We start from the raw sequence: 17,027 nt of genomic DNA on the forward strand, positions 1-17,027 counted from the left end.
AAATCAAATAACAGCAACAACAGCAAATATTAAATTTCTATTTATGGCCCAAAATTGAAATGGGAATAGAATTGATTCTATACATTATTCATTATACATTTATATGATTACCTTTGTTTAAAATTAAAATTAGTCTAAATATCAAAGTACCCTGATCACTCCATCACCCCTTTGTTCCTAAAGTAGGCTGCTTCTAAGTGATCTTGAATTTATTCTTGTGGCAGGATGACTATAGGTGTTACAAATTAATTTTTTGCACTGTATAGCTCAATATTTGAACAGTGACAAGACTTGGACTGTTATGCTCACATTAGAAAATAAATTATTATTCACAAGTTTACCTAAAATTACTAATACTGTTTTTAAACTGAATAGCCTGGCCAACATAGTTGAATTCACTTTTTATTAAAAACTGTAAGCATTGGCAGCTTCTTTAAGACTTACTCTCTCATTAGAGAGGAGGTAGCCTCAATTAACAAACTTGTGCAAAACAGTGAATAATATTGAGTCTAAATGAATAGCCAAGCAGTGTGTGGAAGTAAAAATTGCATTTGAACATGTAACTTTTGTTACTTGTTTGTTATACTGCATAGCAGATTCACCTCTTTTGGTGATACTGTTCAATTCAAAAAACAATATTTGTAATTTTTAATTTGACTCATGGATAACAGTGCACTTTCTGAAGTGAAAAGAACAGAACATTCCCAGACAGAAAAACAGAATGCAGAGAAGTTCACTGTTGTAATGTTATTTCAATGCCAGCATTGAAATTAACCCTTTACTTATTTGGTGCACAGGGCGAACACAGCCCACTATTACATGTATAACTTTAATTATGTTCATTGCATCCAATCAGAATTTTTACTTTCACTTACTGCATGGCTGCTTGTTTAGACTTGTTACATTATTAACTGATAAACAAAGTTTCTAAATGAGGCTGCCTACCATCTAATGAGAGAGAGAGAGAGAGAGAGAGAGAGAGAGAGAGAGACCAGTAGGTCTCTCTCTCATTAGACAGCTGTCACAGTAGTGTCTTAGAGTTTTCAAATGAATAGCAGATTCATCTCTTTTGATCCTGCTATATTCAGTTTAAAAGTGATATTAGTGATTTTAGGTTGCTTTACAGATAAGTGCCATTTTGAAAATGGATAACTCCAAGCAACCATGTCAGAGAAGGGAACAATGCACAGCAAATATGAAGGCTGAAAAAATAGAATGCAGAGAAGTATATTATAGTATTAAAAAAACATGCCTTAAATTCTGAAAAAAGTTGTATGCAATATATGGCACTATGTTCATTTCTGAATTGGCACATTGTAATAATTTATATTGCTCTGAAGTGAATGATCTTTTGACCAGCACCCAAAGAATAAATAAATAAAAGTAGCGTGCTATATTTTCTTTATTCAATTTTATTATTTTTGGTTTATTTAATTACTAATATTGCAATAATATTTCTATTATTTTGTGCTAAATTGTGGATTAAATGCATTTATGAGTAGCTTGAGGACTTAACTCCCTTTATAACATTGTTTATATTAAAAATGCATTCTGGCTTCCTAACAGTTTCCCATGAGCAAGCTTTTGGAATACAGTGTGTTTGACTTACTGTAATTATAAAATACTGCTGTACCAAAGCATCGTTGGCTTCTAGCCTAGTCAGCTATTGGCAACTATTAAGTAAGGCAACCTCATGAGTAACTATTAACAACTCACTTAATAGCTTGTGATAGGGGAAAGGAAATCTGCCAGGTGTAATAGAGCTGGTATTACACCCTACAGATGCTAAATTATTGGATTTTTGGGAACATTGGACTATTAGACTTTTATCTTAATTTTGTGTATCAGTATACTTTTTATACTATCCTATGTATAGTGTTTTATACCTCCATTTGAATATGCATAGATATAAATATTTGAAAAAACTCATATTTTGTTTCTCAATTTTTAACCAAAATCCTAACTTCTATTTTGGTTCACCAGATTTTATTTATGATGTCATTTTCTACCTTTTGATCAACAGATCTAGATTACAGTTACTTCGCACGAAGGGTAAAGGATGGGGAGTGAGAACTCTAAAAGATATTCCAAAAGGTGCCTTCATATGCGAGTGAGTACTTAATGTTTCATTTGTTTGAGAGAGAGAGAAAGAAGGGTGACCAAATAAACCACTCTTGTACTATGTGAATAATGCAAAATTAGTTTATTAATTAAACTTTGACCTAATTTCTAAATTTATTACAAAGGTGACATTTCAGGATCCTTGCTAGATCCCATCATTATCACCATACAGGACTGTTAACAGTGCTTCACCCTGGCTTGTATGAGTAAGGCTACTCTGACAAGCCAAGAGTTAATTTCAATATTAATCCATAGATACTCGCCACATAGTGACATTTCCAAATTATATTAAAAACTGCAAGAAACTTATGTAAATTGAGACTCACCTCTTAATCCATATATTATGAGTAGAATTAAAATAAGAGATGGAAATTGTAAAATAATATTTAAAATGAATAAAGGTCCCTTTGAGAAAATTACATATTTGTATTAGTTCGTCAAATTTAATGAAATTAAGATATTTCAAAAAAAAACTAAAACCAAACAGATGGCCTTTTGAATGGTACCTTCAGTTGGTCTAAAAGCTCACAATGAGATATGAGCTGGTGTTTAAAGGAGAGGTGTTTTAGTACCCGTGATTCATTTAATTCAGACGAGGACTGTGAGAAAACCTGATGAAATTTTGCTTCTAGGCGTGTGAATTACTTTTAAGTATGGGCTCTGAAAAGTATATTCATGTACACTGAAAGAGCAGAATTCATGGGATACCTAGTTCCTGGGCAATGTGACGCTGTCACCCCTCTTGCTAGTGGATGAATCAACTGCTTGGCAGGTATATAGGTACACTGCATCACTTCGTTCACGTAGATGGTAATTCAATGTGAGTATGACTAAACATCATGAGTTAACAGACTTTAAAAGAGGGATGATAGTGGGTGCCCAACGCATGGGTAACTTTATCGCGGAGGTGGTACAGAAATTGCACTATCGCTGTTCGACAGTATCAAGAGTGTATCGGGAATATGCAATTTCTGGAATATCATCTCATCCTGAAAAGCACTGTGCATGGAGAGAGGTGGTGGATGAACATGGCCATCAACGTCTGTCTCACATTGTTTCAGCCAACTGAAGAGCGAATTTGCACAAATCACCACCGACTTCAATGGGAGAGGTGCCAGAAACCTCCACCAAGACCGTCAGGCGATCATTAGCTGCAATAAGTTATGGGAGCTGCTTACCCATCAGAGTCCCATTGTTAGTGCCATGACACAGGACTCTACACTTCAACTGGGCAAAAGAACATCGGCACTGGACCTTGGATGATTGGAGACAGGTCTCCTGGTCCAATGAGTCCCATTTCCAGTTATTTCATTCAGACAGGAGGGTGCGTATCTGGTGGAAACTGCAGAAAGCTATGCACCCGTCATGTCAACAAGGAACTGTTTGGGCAGGTGATGATCAGTAATGGTCTGAGGCATGTTCAACTGGCACAAATTGGAATCTCTAGTACATCTCGATGCATCTCTTAACAGTCCAGGTTATGTGTCCATTCTTGTAGACCATCTGCATCCCTTCATGGATCGTGCACCCACAGGGAAATGAACTCTTCCAGCACGACAATGCACCTCCCCACAGAGCCATAGTGACTAGAATGTGGTTTGAAGAGCATACTGCAGATTTTACCACCATGGAATGGCCTCCCCATTCAGTGAACGTGAACCCTATGGAGCATCTTTGGGATGCTGTGGCAAGGTCCATTCGAGCTTTGGATCCTCCACCCGCGAATGCGACGGAATAATGTACAGCAGTGCAGCAAGCATGGATGGAAATACCTGTGGAACGCTTTCGTGAACTAGTGGACTCAATGGCTTGTCATGTGACTGCCCTTATCTGGGCAAAATGTGGGCCTACCCGTTACTAGGTACATATCCTATGATTTCTGTCCACTCAGTGTACACCCAAATTTGGTTATAATGAGTGCCATGGGACTGGATAGATTTGCTTGATAGAGCTGTTATTTGTATCATCCATGAGTATAAAAACATGCATGTATTAAGTATTGATGTAATACATAGAGAATAATTAAATAAAGGGTATGCATTTTTAACATTAAGAACAACATATAAAAAAAATTAAATAAGCAAATAAAAATGGCACTTACAGATGCATCATTAATCATTCCCCTTTTTACAATGATAATAAAGAAGTGTGACATGTTTCATTGATTTCAATTTGATTTTCTGTCCTTTTATTATGCTTAGCACTTTAAAAACAAACACTATGGAAGTGTCACCATTTTCAAAAAAGTCAATTAAAGCATATAAGGCATCCTAAGCTTATGGTAGGTTGCAATGGATTTCGTGGGATTTCATCTTCAACAAATTCAGTGTTGTCTTCATCACTATTTTCTTTGTTTAGTGGAGTCTCTATTTTATTAATAGGAATTTTAAAGTTATTGAATCATTATCCATGTGAGCAAAATTGTCAATGTTCTTTAGAAAGTCAGAATTCATAATTCCATTTTGTTCCAGCCATTCTGTGATAAAGGTAGTAGATCTTATTCATTAATATTTTGATCATTACTAGGAAATTCCTCTCATGATAAACCAGATTTCTGGAAATGATTTATTACCATTGCCAGTCTAATAGTATCTCATGCATCTTTCATCAAACAAATTGAATCAATGCAGAAGTGCCATCATATAATCCTCATTCTCTCAATCAGTCAGTTGGAGAACCAAGAATTGCCTGAAATAACTGAAGCCAATGTCCATTGGTTGGATAAATCCTGCATGTCAGAGTGCACTGGACATTTATTTACCAACAGTAAATTTTTATTGCACTCTGACATGCAGGATTTATCCAACCAATGTTTTTGGTTGGATAAATATTTTGCTGCCAACATCATAACTGATATTTTGCTGCCAACACATTTTTCCACCTTGCAACTTAAAAGTTGCATTGAGCATCATATGAAGTTTTATGAGCAGTGCAGACAGGCTGCCAGACCCGGTTGTGGGGTCTTGTCAATAATATACAGGAATTTTACTAGCAGGGATAAGGAGGAGGTTATCCTTTTGTATAAAACAATAGTCAGGCCATACCTTGAGTACTACATACAGGTCTGGAGGTCTCATTTTAGGAAGGATGTGGAGTTGCTAGTACAGAGAAGGGCAACAAGATTGGTGAGGAGGGGTGCTCTTACCAAGAAAGGCTAAGTTCGGCAAAACTGGAGACAGCACCTGCTAGGTGATCAGATTGAGGTGTACAAGGCGTTGAGTGGTTTGAGTAGGCTCATTTGTAAGTAAAGTGTATTTAGTGTCAAGTGGCACCAGGGGTTACCCCCATCTCCACGCTGCTTTCATTGTAGGTGTACCAGTTCACTGGGAAGGCCAGAGATTTAAAAGTGGATGGATATTGTATGAGTGTAGTGTTGTGTATCGTTGTTCTTCTGACCATTTAGCCGCTAGACCCTTGCTGGAGCCCAACTTTGCCCACACTTGGCCCTGTGGAGGCAGGCCCTGCCACCTAGTTTCCTGAGATTTCAGTGGCAAGGGCCTATGGAAAAAAAATAAAAATATGTATAGGGGTGATGGATGCTAGAATCTAGTTAGGTCGAAAGGGGTTCACGTATGCGGTGAGAATTTGGACACTTTTAAAAAATTTTCATTGTGTGTGGGGCATTCGCTGGCGATATAGGCTGAGTAGGGAGGGAAACTGAAGACTGGGGGGGATGCAGAAGTGTGGGGATGATAGAAAAGGCGACTCCAAGGCAGAACAGTGGGGCATGCCTGTGCCCCACCAGGAGAAGAAATAGGGGGTGGCAGGGAGAGGAGGGGACAGGAGCACTGTCGCCCCCACCAGGGAAGGGAAGGGAATGAAAGTGTGTTGGGCTAGAGCCCAGCACAGGTCACCAATAGGGCATGTGGCAGCAATTGCTGCTGTTCAGTTCAGTTGTGATGTTTGCGTTTCCAGTCCACTTGGTTAGCTTATGTTTCGTTTTCTCAAAGGTTATTTCAGTCAGTTTCAGGATCAAGTCTGGCTACCTCAGTTCTAGATATGAGCCTGAGTCGAACCCTGTGTCCCAGGGTGCAATCTGAAGGTTGGAGTTTGCACTCTTGTGTCCTAGTGGGTTTCACTCTCGCTCGTTCTTGGTCCATTTAAGTGGGTATGTTTTTCTCATCAATTTGGGTTTTCTTCTGTTCCTTTCAATTTTGGTCAGGTAAAGTCAATGTCCTGGTTTGTCGGTCATTGTGGAAGGCAAGTTCAGTTCTTCTTAAGCTGTAGGCATTTTGCGCATATCGGCTGAATGGTGTATGCTCATCTTCTGTGTCTAGGAGATAACGTTCTTGGTTCTTTGGTGGTGGCAGCAGAGCTGCAGTCTTAGTCAAGCTGCGGGAGGTCTAAGGATGAAGTCAGCCTAGCATCCAAGCTATGAGGTTCATTATCTTGTTTTAATTAGTCTGGTCTGTGAATCACAAGTAGTGTTCTTCTTCTGGAAAACAAGTCCTGGGCAAATTGCGAACGTGCCCTGTATTCCTCCTCCATGTCTAGGAGATATAGCTCCTGGTCCTGCAGCATATGTCTAATCCTGGTAATTAGAAGGCATCATAGATCCTCATAGTATTCGCATCTATGCATCAAATGATGCCAGGTCTCTGCCTCTCCACAGAAGCAGAGAGGGCTATCGACCAGCCCAAAGGCTGTCAATTTGGCATTGAAAGGGCCATATCCTGTTATCAGATAGGTTGTTCAGTCCTGGGAGGGGCCTCAGGATACACTCTGTCAATGTCTGGGATGAATTTTCTTGTGACCTCTCCCTTGGTGGAGTGGGCCCATCTACTCTGCCATGCCTGCCGCAAGTGCTTAATCAGGTTGGTTTTCTCCATCTTATGGTTGTTTGCAGGGTTGGTGGTGTGACCAACATGGGAAATTTGTACTCCTTTGGCAAGGTAATATAGCATTGCTGTTCTAGCAGCTTCAAGATCCAGTGGGAGAGCACCCGCCAGCACCTGGAGGGCGTGCATACTCACTGTGCGGCAGGCACAAGTAAGCAAAAGGACAGATCTGTGGATGGTATCAAGCGTTCTTCTGTTGACTGCAGTTGTGGCTTTCTGGTACCAGATTGGTAAGGCATACATGATTATGGGAAGAAAGGTGGTTTTATAGTATAGGGTTAGGGTGTTTTTGTTGAGTGCCCAGTCTCTCCTGGTAACTCTGGCGACGAGGGCTGAGTAATTCCTTATTTTGCTTCTTATGTGTTTCAAGTGGGGTTGAAATGAGAGGTTGGGGTCCAGGATGACGCCCAGATATTTGATCTGGTTGTCAAGTTTGAGAGTTGTGTTGGCAATCTTGATCTGTGGCGGTCTTTGGGTTTGTAGCTTTCCTTTCAGGAGCATTGTGCAGGTCTTTGCCGGGGAGAGATCTACAAGCAGTGGGTTAAAGCCAATTCCTCTAATATGGTCCAAAGCTGAATTTGCAATGACTTCTAGTTGGGTCCTGTAGTCTGCATTTATTGTCAAAATAAGGTCATCTGCAAAGGCCTGGGTGCAAGCTTCTTCTAAGTTCATGGCCAGGAACTCATCCAGAACCATGTTGGGTTGTCCCCAGGGGTTGTACCCAGGATGGCTCCCTGGGGACAACCCAACATGGTTCTGGATGAGTTCCTGGCCATGAACTTAGGAGAAGCTTGCCCCATCTCTGCGTAGTTTACATTGTGGGTGAACCAGTTGACTGGAAAAGCCATAGATTTAAAAGTGGACTTTGTATATGTGTGATGCCTTGTACCGTTGTTCATCTGGTCATTTAGCTGCCAGACCCCTACTGAGGCCCGATGTTGTCCCACTTTCGCCCCGTGGAGGCAGACCAGGTACTCACTAGTATATAGTTCACTCTGGCAGGTCCTGCCACCTAATTTTCTGAGATTTCAGTGGCTAGGACCTAAAAAAAAAAAAAAAAAGGAAAAAAAAAATCGCGTACACATCGCGGGAAGCTCTAGGAGAAGTCCAAAATGTTGGGCAAAATTAATTTAGATTGGTGATTTTAGATTGTGTGGGGTGTGTTCACATTGCTGTCAGATAGAGTGGGGTGAAGGCTGAAGACTGGCGGGCAGATAGACAGAAATATGGAGCCGAAAGGGAAGGCAACTCCAGTTTACAGTGGGGCATGCCCATGCCCCGCCAGAGGGAAGAAATAGGGTGGCAGGGGGGAGGGAAAGCAATCTGGCAGGGTGGGGAGGGGACAGTTTGCTGTCCCCTCCCCACCCTGCCAGGAGGTGAGACAGTGAGCCAGACAAGGAAGCTGGCTCAGGTTGCCAATGTGGCCTGTGTGCATGGGTGGGAGCAAACCAGACTGCAGGGTCAGGTCTGTACCATCCAGAAAAACTTGAGCCCCAGCAAAGGTGATCCAATGTTGGTTTGGCTGAATAGGTTGTGCAAAATGTCATAGTTGGGAGTCATTCATGGGACTGTTGTCCCGTCCGGTAGTCAATGTTCTGGGAAGTGCTGTTTTGTCACTTCTCAGAAGAGTTCCAGTTTTGTCCTGCATGAAGGATCAAGCAGTCAAACCTGACATCTGGTTGGGGGTCTCTGAGAAGCTTTGTTTGACACGTCTATTCGAAGTTTGCAGGCATAGGAATGGTCAATCGTCTGACATACAGGTTCTGGTTTACAGGCTCAATTGTAATGGGATTCTTCCTCTTGCTCAGATTACGAACTTGAGGGGGCATAAATTAAAATTGAGGAAAGACGTGTGGAAATTTGTCTTTAGCCAGCAGGTATTTGATTACTGGAACAAACTTCCATCTTCATTGTGAAAGTTGATAGCTTGAACAAACTTTTGGAGCGAATGGGGTTTGGTGAAATGAGAAAGGGTTTTTTTTTATTATTTTATTTTTTTTTTGGCAAATGCTGTATAAACTTTCTTGCATCATGTGCCTTTGCTAATGCTAATATGCAACCATTTCATTGTACTAATGTGGTATAAAGCTAATTGTTTTTCATTAAGATGACAAAGGAATACTTTATAAAATATCAGAAGATGTGCAAGATTCTTCCATGTACAGTATTGTGAAATATGGAAAGAGTAAACAGTTGCAAATAGTTATGGTGTGAGATTTTTCATTTGCAAACAAATGAGAAAATGAGCATAAGGGCAGTGTGAAGTGCATAGAAAGAAATGCAAAAATATATGTAGTGTTTTTAGTGATAGTGAGTCATACATGTTGAATGTGGTTTTTTTTTTGTTTTTTTTTTTTTTTTTTTGCATTTTTTGTTATAAAATATAACAGCCATGAGAGTGTTGAAGTGGCAATCAGCTCTAATTCGGCATTTCCCTCCGACCACAGGCCAATTGAAGCATTCTCTCATCCTGTTGAAAGAATGCTATAACCAACCAAACCAATCGAACTCGATTGAAAAGATCGGGAAGGCTGTATATGATCCAAAATACCTAAAAATTGAAACAGCAATTAGGCTGTACCCCTGGCAAACTTTAGGCTCTACCCCTAGCAAACTCTCAATGAAATCGATATAGAGGAAGCTGCGTTTCGGCTTCAGAAATGGTTGTCTTTCATTGCTAGAGTGACCATGTCAAGAGTATGCATCATCTGTCCACACTCGAAGCTGTGATGGTCCAGCATCCTTATGTTTAAATATATTAAAAAGTAAGAGATTACCTCAATCTTTTTCGTGGAATGTTTCAGTCAATTCTCTCTCATATGTGACTAATAAAATAAGATGAAAAAACTGAAAAAACGAATTAATGAATTCCCTCACTCATAGAGATACGACCAAATCCGATGCACAACGGAATCGAAAGCTGAGAGCCCAACCTGACCCCGAAACACATCAAACCACCGCAGCAAGACCATGAGTGCGAGAAGACATTGTGTCATAATAAATAGTTAAAACTGGTTCCGATAATAAATAATTAAAAACACTATTAAAATTACGATTAAAAACTATTAAAATTAAATGGGTTAAAGGTTACGATTTGGATGAATACTCAAATTAAACAAAATGCACAGCTGTTTCCCTTCCGTAAGCAGACCACGCTTTTCGGTTGATCGTCGTGTTCACAGGATGGGAATATCACGAAGTGTTTGTGTGTGTATTTGACTCTGAAATATAGAGAGATTATTTATATTGCGCATGCGCAAAAAAGACCAGAAATCCGAAATTAGATAAGAATTCATTTCAAGCGTTTCAGCGATCAATAATTTTATGTAATTGTGTTGTATATTTAAAATTACCGCTTCCTTGAATAGGAATACGTGACCATCATTGAAAGGCCAACTCTGACGCGTTTGCGCACGACGTGCTGATGGAAGCAGCATGTTGCTTGACACATAACTAACATGCAACGAGTGGAACCCTCGCATGATGAATCACACTGACTACACGAAATCTTGTACACAAGATCATTTACCTGTGCTGAGCAAGAAGGAAGAATTGTGTGATTTTTTAATATATTATGGAGCTTCTACATGGGCCTGGCTATTATTTTGAATTCAGTATTTCTAAAGAGTTTATTAAGCTGCCTGTACCATTGTTCAACGTATGGTATGGAAATAAAGTGTTTTATTGGTATTATTAATGGGTATCATATTTGCTGTTTTATTTTTAGCCTGTAACCTGATTTGATTTATAACGGTGTGAGGATAGCCTCTATTTAAAAACTTATCGGTTAGTGTAACAATTTCTAAGTGTAAGGTGGGTTCAGACGTGGAATAAGCGTTGAAAAACTGGTTGACTATAATAGATCTCTTATACGTGAATGGATGATAACTTCGGTAATGCAGGTACATCCCCGAATTGGTGGGTTTTCGGTAAATGCTAACTTGGATTTTTAGCATGTCATGTGTGTGTGTGTGTGGGTGAAATTTAAGAAATTTAGGGCTTTTGTTTCTATCTGTTCCTCCTCCAGTGTATAATGTAGTCTCGTGTGAATATTATTGAATAGCCGTAGAATGTCTTGAGTGGTGCTGGGATCTGTTATAACAAGTATATCATCAATATATCTCTCGTAGTTGTTGTTGTTTGATTTTAGGAGCATTAGCAACTAAGGCATATTGCTCCGGCGATATGCGGTGGTCATTCCCTGACCTTTTCACAGGCTCGAACCTCGGTCTAATCAAGAAGCATGTGCTACGCACTGCTGCTCCTGCCCTATCTCTCATAGTGAGTAATGAGAGGAAGAAACGGTGTTAAATGAATATCCTCGATATTGGATAGCGTTCGCAGAACACTATCCTATAAGACCACTCAGGTTCAAATCCATCGGTAAACCGAAAACCTGTTTGTATATAGTATCTTTAAACGAGAAATAGTTAGCTTCAAGGAGAGGTTTGATTAATTTAAAAATTTCTTTTTTGGGTAATTTAGTGTTGATTTATCACAATAGAATCTTTGTTTAACAGTTCCCAGACTACGATGTAGTCTGGGAACCACACTTACATTGGTGTACAAAGAGGTAACACATTTACATTGGTGTACAAAGAGGTAACATCTAATGAAAATAATTTATCATGAATGCCAAGTGTAATATCTTTAATACTATTAAATAAAGTGTCAGTTTTTTATGCCAAACCTAATCAACTGTCTAAATGGTTTAATGATGTTGTATAAGTGAGCAGTTAAGTGTGAAAACGCTGAATTTTTGTATGATACAGTAGGGCATATGGGAAAACTGGGTTTATGAAGTTTAACCTGTCCAAAATGTACAGGAATATTGTATGTCCTCGCTTTCAGCTCTTTTAATTGGACCATAGAAATAAAATCACTTTTGCGATATGCCGTTAGGGTTTTGTTGTATTGGTTTACTAAATTTGTGAATACAGACCAGTCTATCACCCTGTAAGTAGAACTGTCTGATATAATAGAGTCCAATTTCAAAAATAGTCTCTTACCTCTCTATCTTTTTATCCACAATAACTACCGCACCAGTTTAAAGAAAAACGACGACTGCATGCCCAATTCAAGAGATCACCCACAGAAAGATCATACTCAGAGTACTCAATAGCCAGATGCAGTTTCCAGAAATCCAAGAAGCAGGCTATCAACTCATTCATGGAGAAGAAGATAGTTTGTGGACGGCGATCCTGGTTGGCCGATCTCATCCGTTCAGCAGAATCGTTAGACCTGGCTAATTAGCTCCTCTTTGCCAATCTCACTAATGTGATTATTGGTATTTCGGATCATTACAAACAGGCTACCCAGAGGTGAAGTTTTGGAAACCACACTCAGGCCGGATGGAACCTCGACATACTCTTGGTCTGATTCTCTCAACAACATACTGGACAATATCTACCCAACTGATGACTTGGCACCGACACTGGAGCAACAAGAAATCATTGACAGGAACAGGGCATACATATCAGATACTAGTGAAACCGCTCTTCACATCCCTGGAAATGAATTTGGCCCTGGCCAAAACGAAGGAGGGTAAAACCCCAGGCTTGGATTTGCTGGAAGTTGACTTAGTAAAAAAGTTCGCAGAACACTATCCTATAACTCTCTTAAGTTTATTTAATAGATGCCTAGCTGAAGGAACATTTCCTGACTTCTGGAAAATTTCAACACTCAAGTTAATCCTAAAACACCCGAAAAAACCACCTCAAGTACCGACTTCTTACAGACCAATAGCCCTGCTTCCTGTTTTGGCCCAAACTCCAAGAACATCTTTTGCTCTCCCGTCTCACCGACTACTACAAAAAGCAACAATTACCATCTCCGCATCAATTTGGTTTTAAAACAGGCTGCAGTACAGAAGATGCTATCCACAGATTAATCTCTCTAGCTACCCAGACAGAATCTAAATACTCTCTAGCCATAATGGTGGACTTTGCGGGGGCCTTTGATCGACTATGGTGGCCCAGCATACTTCAAAGACTTCGGCAGGCCAAGATGTCCAGCATTCTATATAACTGTATAAAGTCCTACCTCAGCAATAGAACAGTGCAGGTAACCAACAAATACCAAACAGTCACCAGGAATATACTGCGAGGCTGTCCTCAGGGCTCTGTTCTTGGGCCATTTCTTTGGTCCATTGTCTTGGACGAGTTCCTGGGGATGGATCTCGGCGAGGTCAACCCCCTGGCCTTGCTGATGATCTCGTACTGGTTATTCATTCTGGTACAAGAGCCACATTGGAAGTACAAGCCAACTTTGCACTGGGAAAACTTCAAGACTAGGCTGCCATGCACAAATTAACAATCTCCAGTGAAAAAACAAAGTCAATCCTTTTAAAAGGAAAGCTCCAAATCCGACGGCCACCAGTGATGAAAATTAACAACACCCCAATCCGTCTCTACACAGAAATCAAGTATCTGGGCCTCTATCTAGACGCCAACTTATCCTTCCATCCCCACTTAAAATACCTGTCAGCTAAAATCCGAAAATACACTGCAATGATAAGGCGGATTAGAAGAGCGGATTGGGGCCTAAAGAATAAAGCTCTATCATTAATATTATAAGGCAGTATATGTCCCGATTGTGTGCTTTGGAACCTCCATCTGGTGTGAAAAGGCAATCCTGGAAAGGAACAAGTGCAAGCTTGATTCCATTCAAAGGTTTATGTTATTATCGGTTACCAGGGCGTGCTGTACTGTCAGCACCCCTGCATTACAAGTCATTGCAGGATACTTACCTCTCTATCTGGAAGTTGTCAAGAGGGATCTCTTCCAGCGCCTGAAGAAGGGAATCCCAACTCAATTGAACCATGCAAATGACCCTAAGAAGGAAAGAAGAAAAATTGCAGACCACCTACAAAACCTCTGGCAAGAAACATGGGACACAACGCCTAAAGGAGCAATCACCAAAAGGTTTATTCCCTCAATTAGTTGGACTTCCCCAAAGCCTCCTCCCTGGTACTCGCCTGGATTGCAAGTCACCTTCCTGCTTACAGGCCATGGACCGTTCCAGCAAAAACTAACAGCCATGGGAATAGAAAATAATCCATATTGCCACTGTGGTGAAGAGGAGTCCTGGGAACACCTTATGTACGAGTGTCTCACTTACGACAACGCCAGACTTCAATTTCTCACAGAGATTCAAGGAAACCCCCGCAATCAGGAGTCAACTTTACTTCAAGAAGAGGCTACATACCTAGCCTTAACACGCTACGCCCAGGCTGTTTTCAATTGTAGAAGAGCAAGACTTGCGGAACTCAGGGCAGAACAGAATAACGTGCCACCCCTGCGATCCCCTACTGGGATAGGATAATGCAATTTACCCTGGGTGCAGGATACTCACAGGAGCACCTGCTCCTGTAATTTCCAACTCCCTTCTCCATCCTCTTCCTTAGAGTGGACTGCCTTCCCTCTTTGGTCCACTCCAACTACTGTTCCCCACATTTTACCTCTTCTTCTCTTACTCCCCCCCCCATATGCGCTCTCTTATCTTTTTATTTTATTTATTTTTATTTATTTATTATTTTTTTTATTTTATTTTTTTTTCACTCTTCATTTTTTTATTTATTTTTTTATTTTATTTATTTTTATTTTTTTTATTTTATTATAATTTTTTTTTTTTTTTTATGGCTTCTGTCAGGTAGCTTAGGCAACCCTGGCAGAGGCAGCCAGAGTATAATGGGCAGCCTGGCTCACCTCCCAGTGGTTGTGGCGGGCAACGTGGAGTCCCAGTAGGGGCCCCGCGGCCAAGCAGCCAGACACAACAACAGAACAAAGCACAATACTACATTAACCAGACATTACACTTTTTTTCTGGCTGTGCAGTAGTTCTGCATTTCATCACAGAGTACATATGGTGCAGATGTGGGAAACCACCGGTGGCGCCTGAACCTAAATACTATGCCACTATTGGCAAAGAGGAGCTAATCAAGGCCATCACCACCCTGTCCAATAAGAAAACAATGGTAAGTGACTATTCCTACCTTTTGTCTAAAAGTTGCCTCCTACTTCGTCAGCGATGAGCTGGCTTAGTTGTTTAACAGAATTTTACAACAGGGTGTCGTCCCAAACGCTTGGCTAAATTATAGAGTCATCCCAGTTCCAAAGGTACAAATCTGACCTCAACTGCTGACTATAGGCATGTTTCAATCTCCTCCCCTTTTCTCAAATGCCCGGAGAAATGCATGTTTAAAGTGGTTGCCAATTAGATCCTTTCCAAGAGACTTCAGCATACACATTACGTGCTCTCACAAAAAACACCGATAACATGCATACAGGCCTGAATTGAAAAACTCTTCAAGCTTTGGAGCAAGGCTATGTTATGCATGCTGTTTTTCTGGATCTCAAAGCGGCCTTTGACAGTGCAAGTTAAGCCACTTATGTGCCTCCTGGAGAACTACTGCAGTTTCACGGGTAATGTCTCGAAGCTCCTCAGGAATCTACTAATCAAGAGGTGCCTTATCTTCCAGCAAGGGAATAACTGCATCACAAAACAGGTGGAAGTCGGTATACCCCAAGGTGGATTGTTGTCGGCACTGCTTTTTTCAGCGATATTTATTCCGCTAATGAATGAGATATCTATGTTTATGGCCTACGCCAACGATATTGTATGTTAACTCTCAAGCCCAGCTAACACCTCACCAGACCAGGCAGAGGAATTATCGAAGTCTGTCTTCCTGAACAAATATCTCTCCTCCTCCTGTGAATATGCTACCTATTTTGGGCTTAAAATAAACCCTGAAAAATCCAGATATATCATCTCACCTAGAGCACAAGCAGACCTCAATCCTGCGGCCCTCCATTGCGGGGCATGTTCTCGTCGCCATTCATTCCATAAAATTCTTAGGAGTGGTAATCGACGAAAACCTAAGGAACAAATCCAGCAACTGCGTTCAAGAGCATTACAGGCTTTCTGGGGTATGAAACTTGATCTCTGTAGAGCGCACAACAAGGAAACAGTCAGAAATTTTCTCCTCTATTATTTTAGTTCTGTCATCAGTTATTGTATTGAAGTTTGGTCGGCTGCTTCTATGTCCAGTCTGAAGATACTCTGGGGTCTGGAATTCTGGGTCCTAAAGTGGGACAACAATTGGGCTCACCTACCCTATACAACATCGAAATCACAGCTCTGCATAAACCTGAGATACACCCCGGCCCAGCACCTGGCATATGCAAGGAAGCTCACAATGGCGCGGCGGCCTCCGTAGCCAGGTGGGCAGGAGCAGCAGTGCGTAGCACACGCTTCTTGATTAGACCAGGGTTCGAGCCCGTGCCACCAAATACGGAAGGTGCGGAAAGGTCAGAGAATGACCACCGCATATCCCCGGAGCAATATGGTCTTAGTTGCTAATGCTTCTAAAAACTAAATAACAAACAAACAAACAATCACAATGTCGCTTAATCTGTGCTCCACTGCTCTCAGCTTCATTAATATCTGGGAAATCATAGGCTGAAAAATCCCTGGTAGAGCCCTCAGAAACCGTCCAGTGCTCTGTTCTAACCTACAGAATCTCTCGACCTTCAAGCGGCACTTTCCAAACAGCATCATCGGCATGCTGAACTCCACAAACATTGATTTGGATGTGTGATACAGAGATTCTGCCTACACAGAAGAAAAGCTCAAATCCATAGTGAAGTGCAGTCAGCATTACTGCAATTGTCAGCGTAATAACTCACAGTGAAAGTGTCCAGACCAGACTGTCTTAATGTGTTGCAGCTTGTATATAATAACTGTAAAATCTATATAATGCAATATAAGCTCTATATAATAACTATATAATGCAATATAAGCTCTGTATAATAACTATATAATGCAATATAAGCTCTGTATAATAACTATATACAGTGAACCTTCCCTTTAACGGACAGCCATGGGGAAAGAGAATGTCCGTTAGAGAGAAGTGCCCGCTAACAAGAAGTCTGAGGGAGAAAAAAAAAAAAAGAAAGAAAGAAAAATCGTTAAACGTTTAATGTAAAATTAAATTAAAATATATACAGATTTTGAACAATATTTTTGTAAATAATATACAATTACATACACAAGAGATAAAGAAAAATC

General features: G+C 40.5%; 1 protein-coding gene across 4 annotated transcripts in view; it reads left to right on the forward strand.

Moving 5' to 3' along the window:
• The window catches only part of LOC150080867 (histone-lysine N-methyltransferase EHMT2-like), a 558,915-nt gene that overhangs the window by 476,766 nt on the left and 65,122 nt on the right, over positions 1-17,027 (forward strand). For all 4 annotated transcript variants that reach the window (XM_090381696.1, XM_090381697.1, XM_090381694.1 and 1 more), the window contains one exon: positions 2,024-2,110. In XM_090381696.1, the coding sequence (XP_090237822.1) occupies positions 2,024-2,110 (87 nt within the window). The remainder of the gene's footprint in view (positions 1-2,023; positions 2,111-17,027) is intronic.

The sequence above is a fragment of the Mastigoproctus giganteus genome, chromosome 9, assembly GCF_048544385.1.
Source record: "Mastigoproctus giganteus isolate SK-2022 chromosome 9, ASM4854438v1, whole genome shotgun sequence".
Taxonomy (NCBI): Eukaryota; Metazoa; Arthropoda; class Arachnida; order Uropygi; family Thelyphonidae; genus Mastigoproctus; species Mastigoproctus giganteus.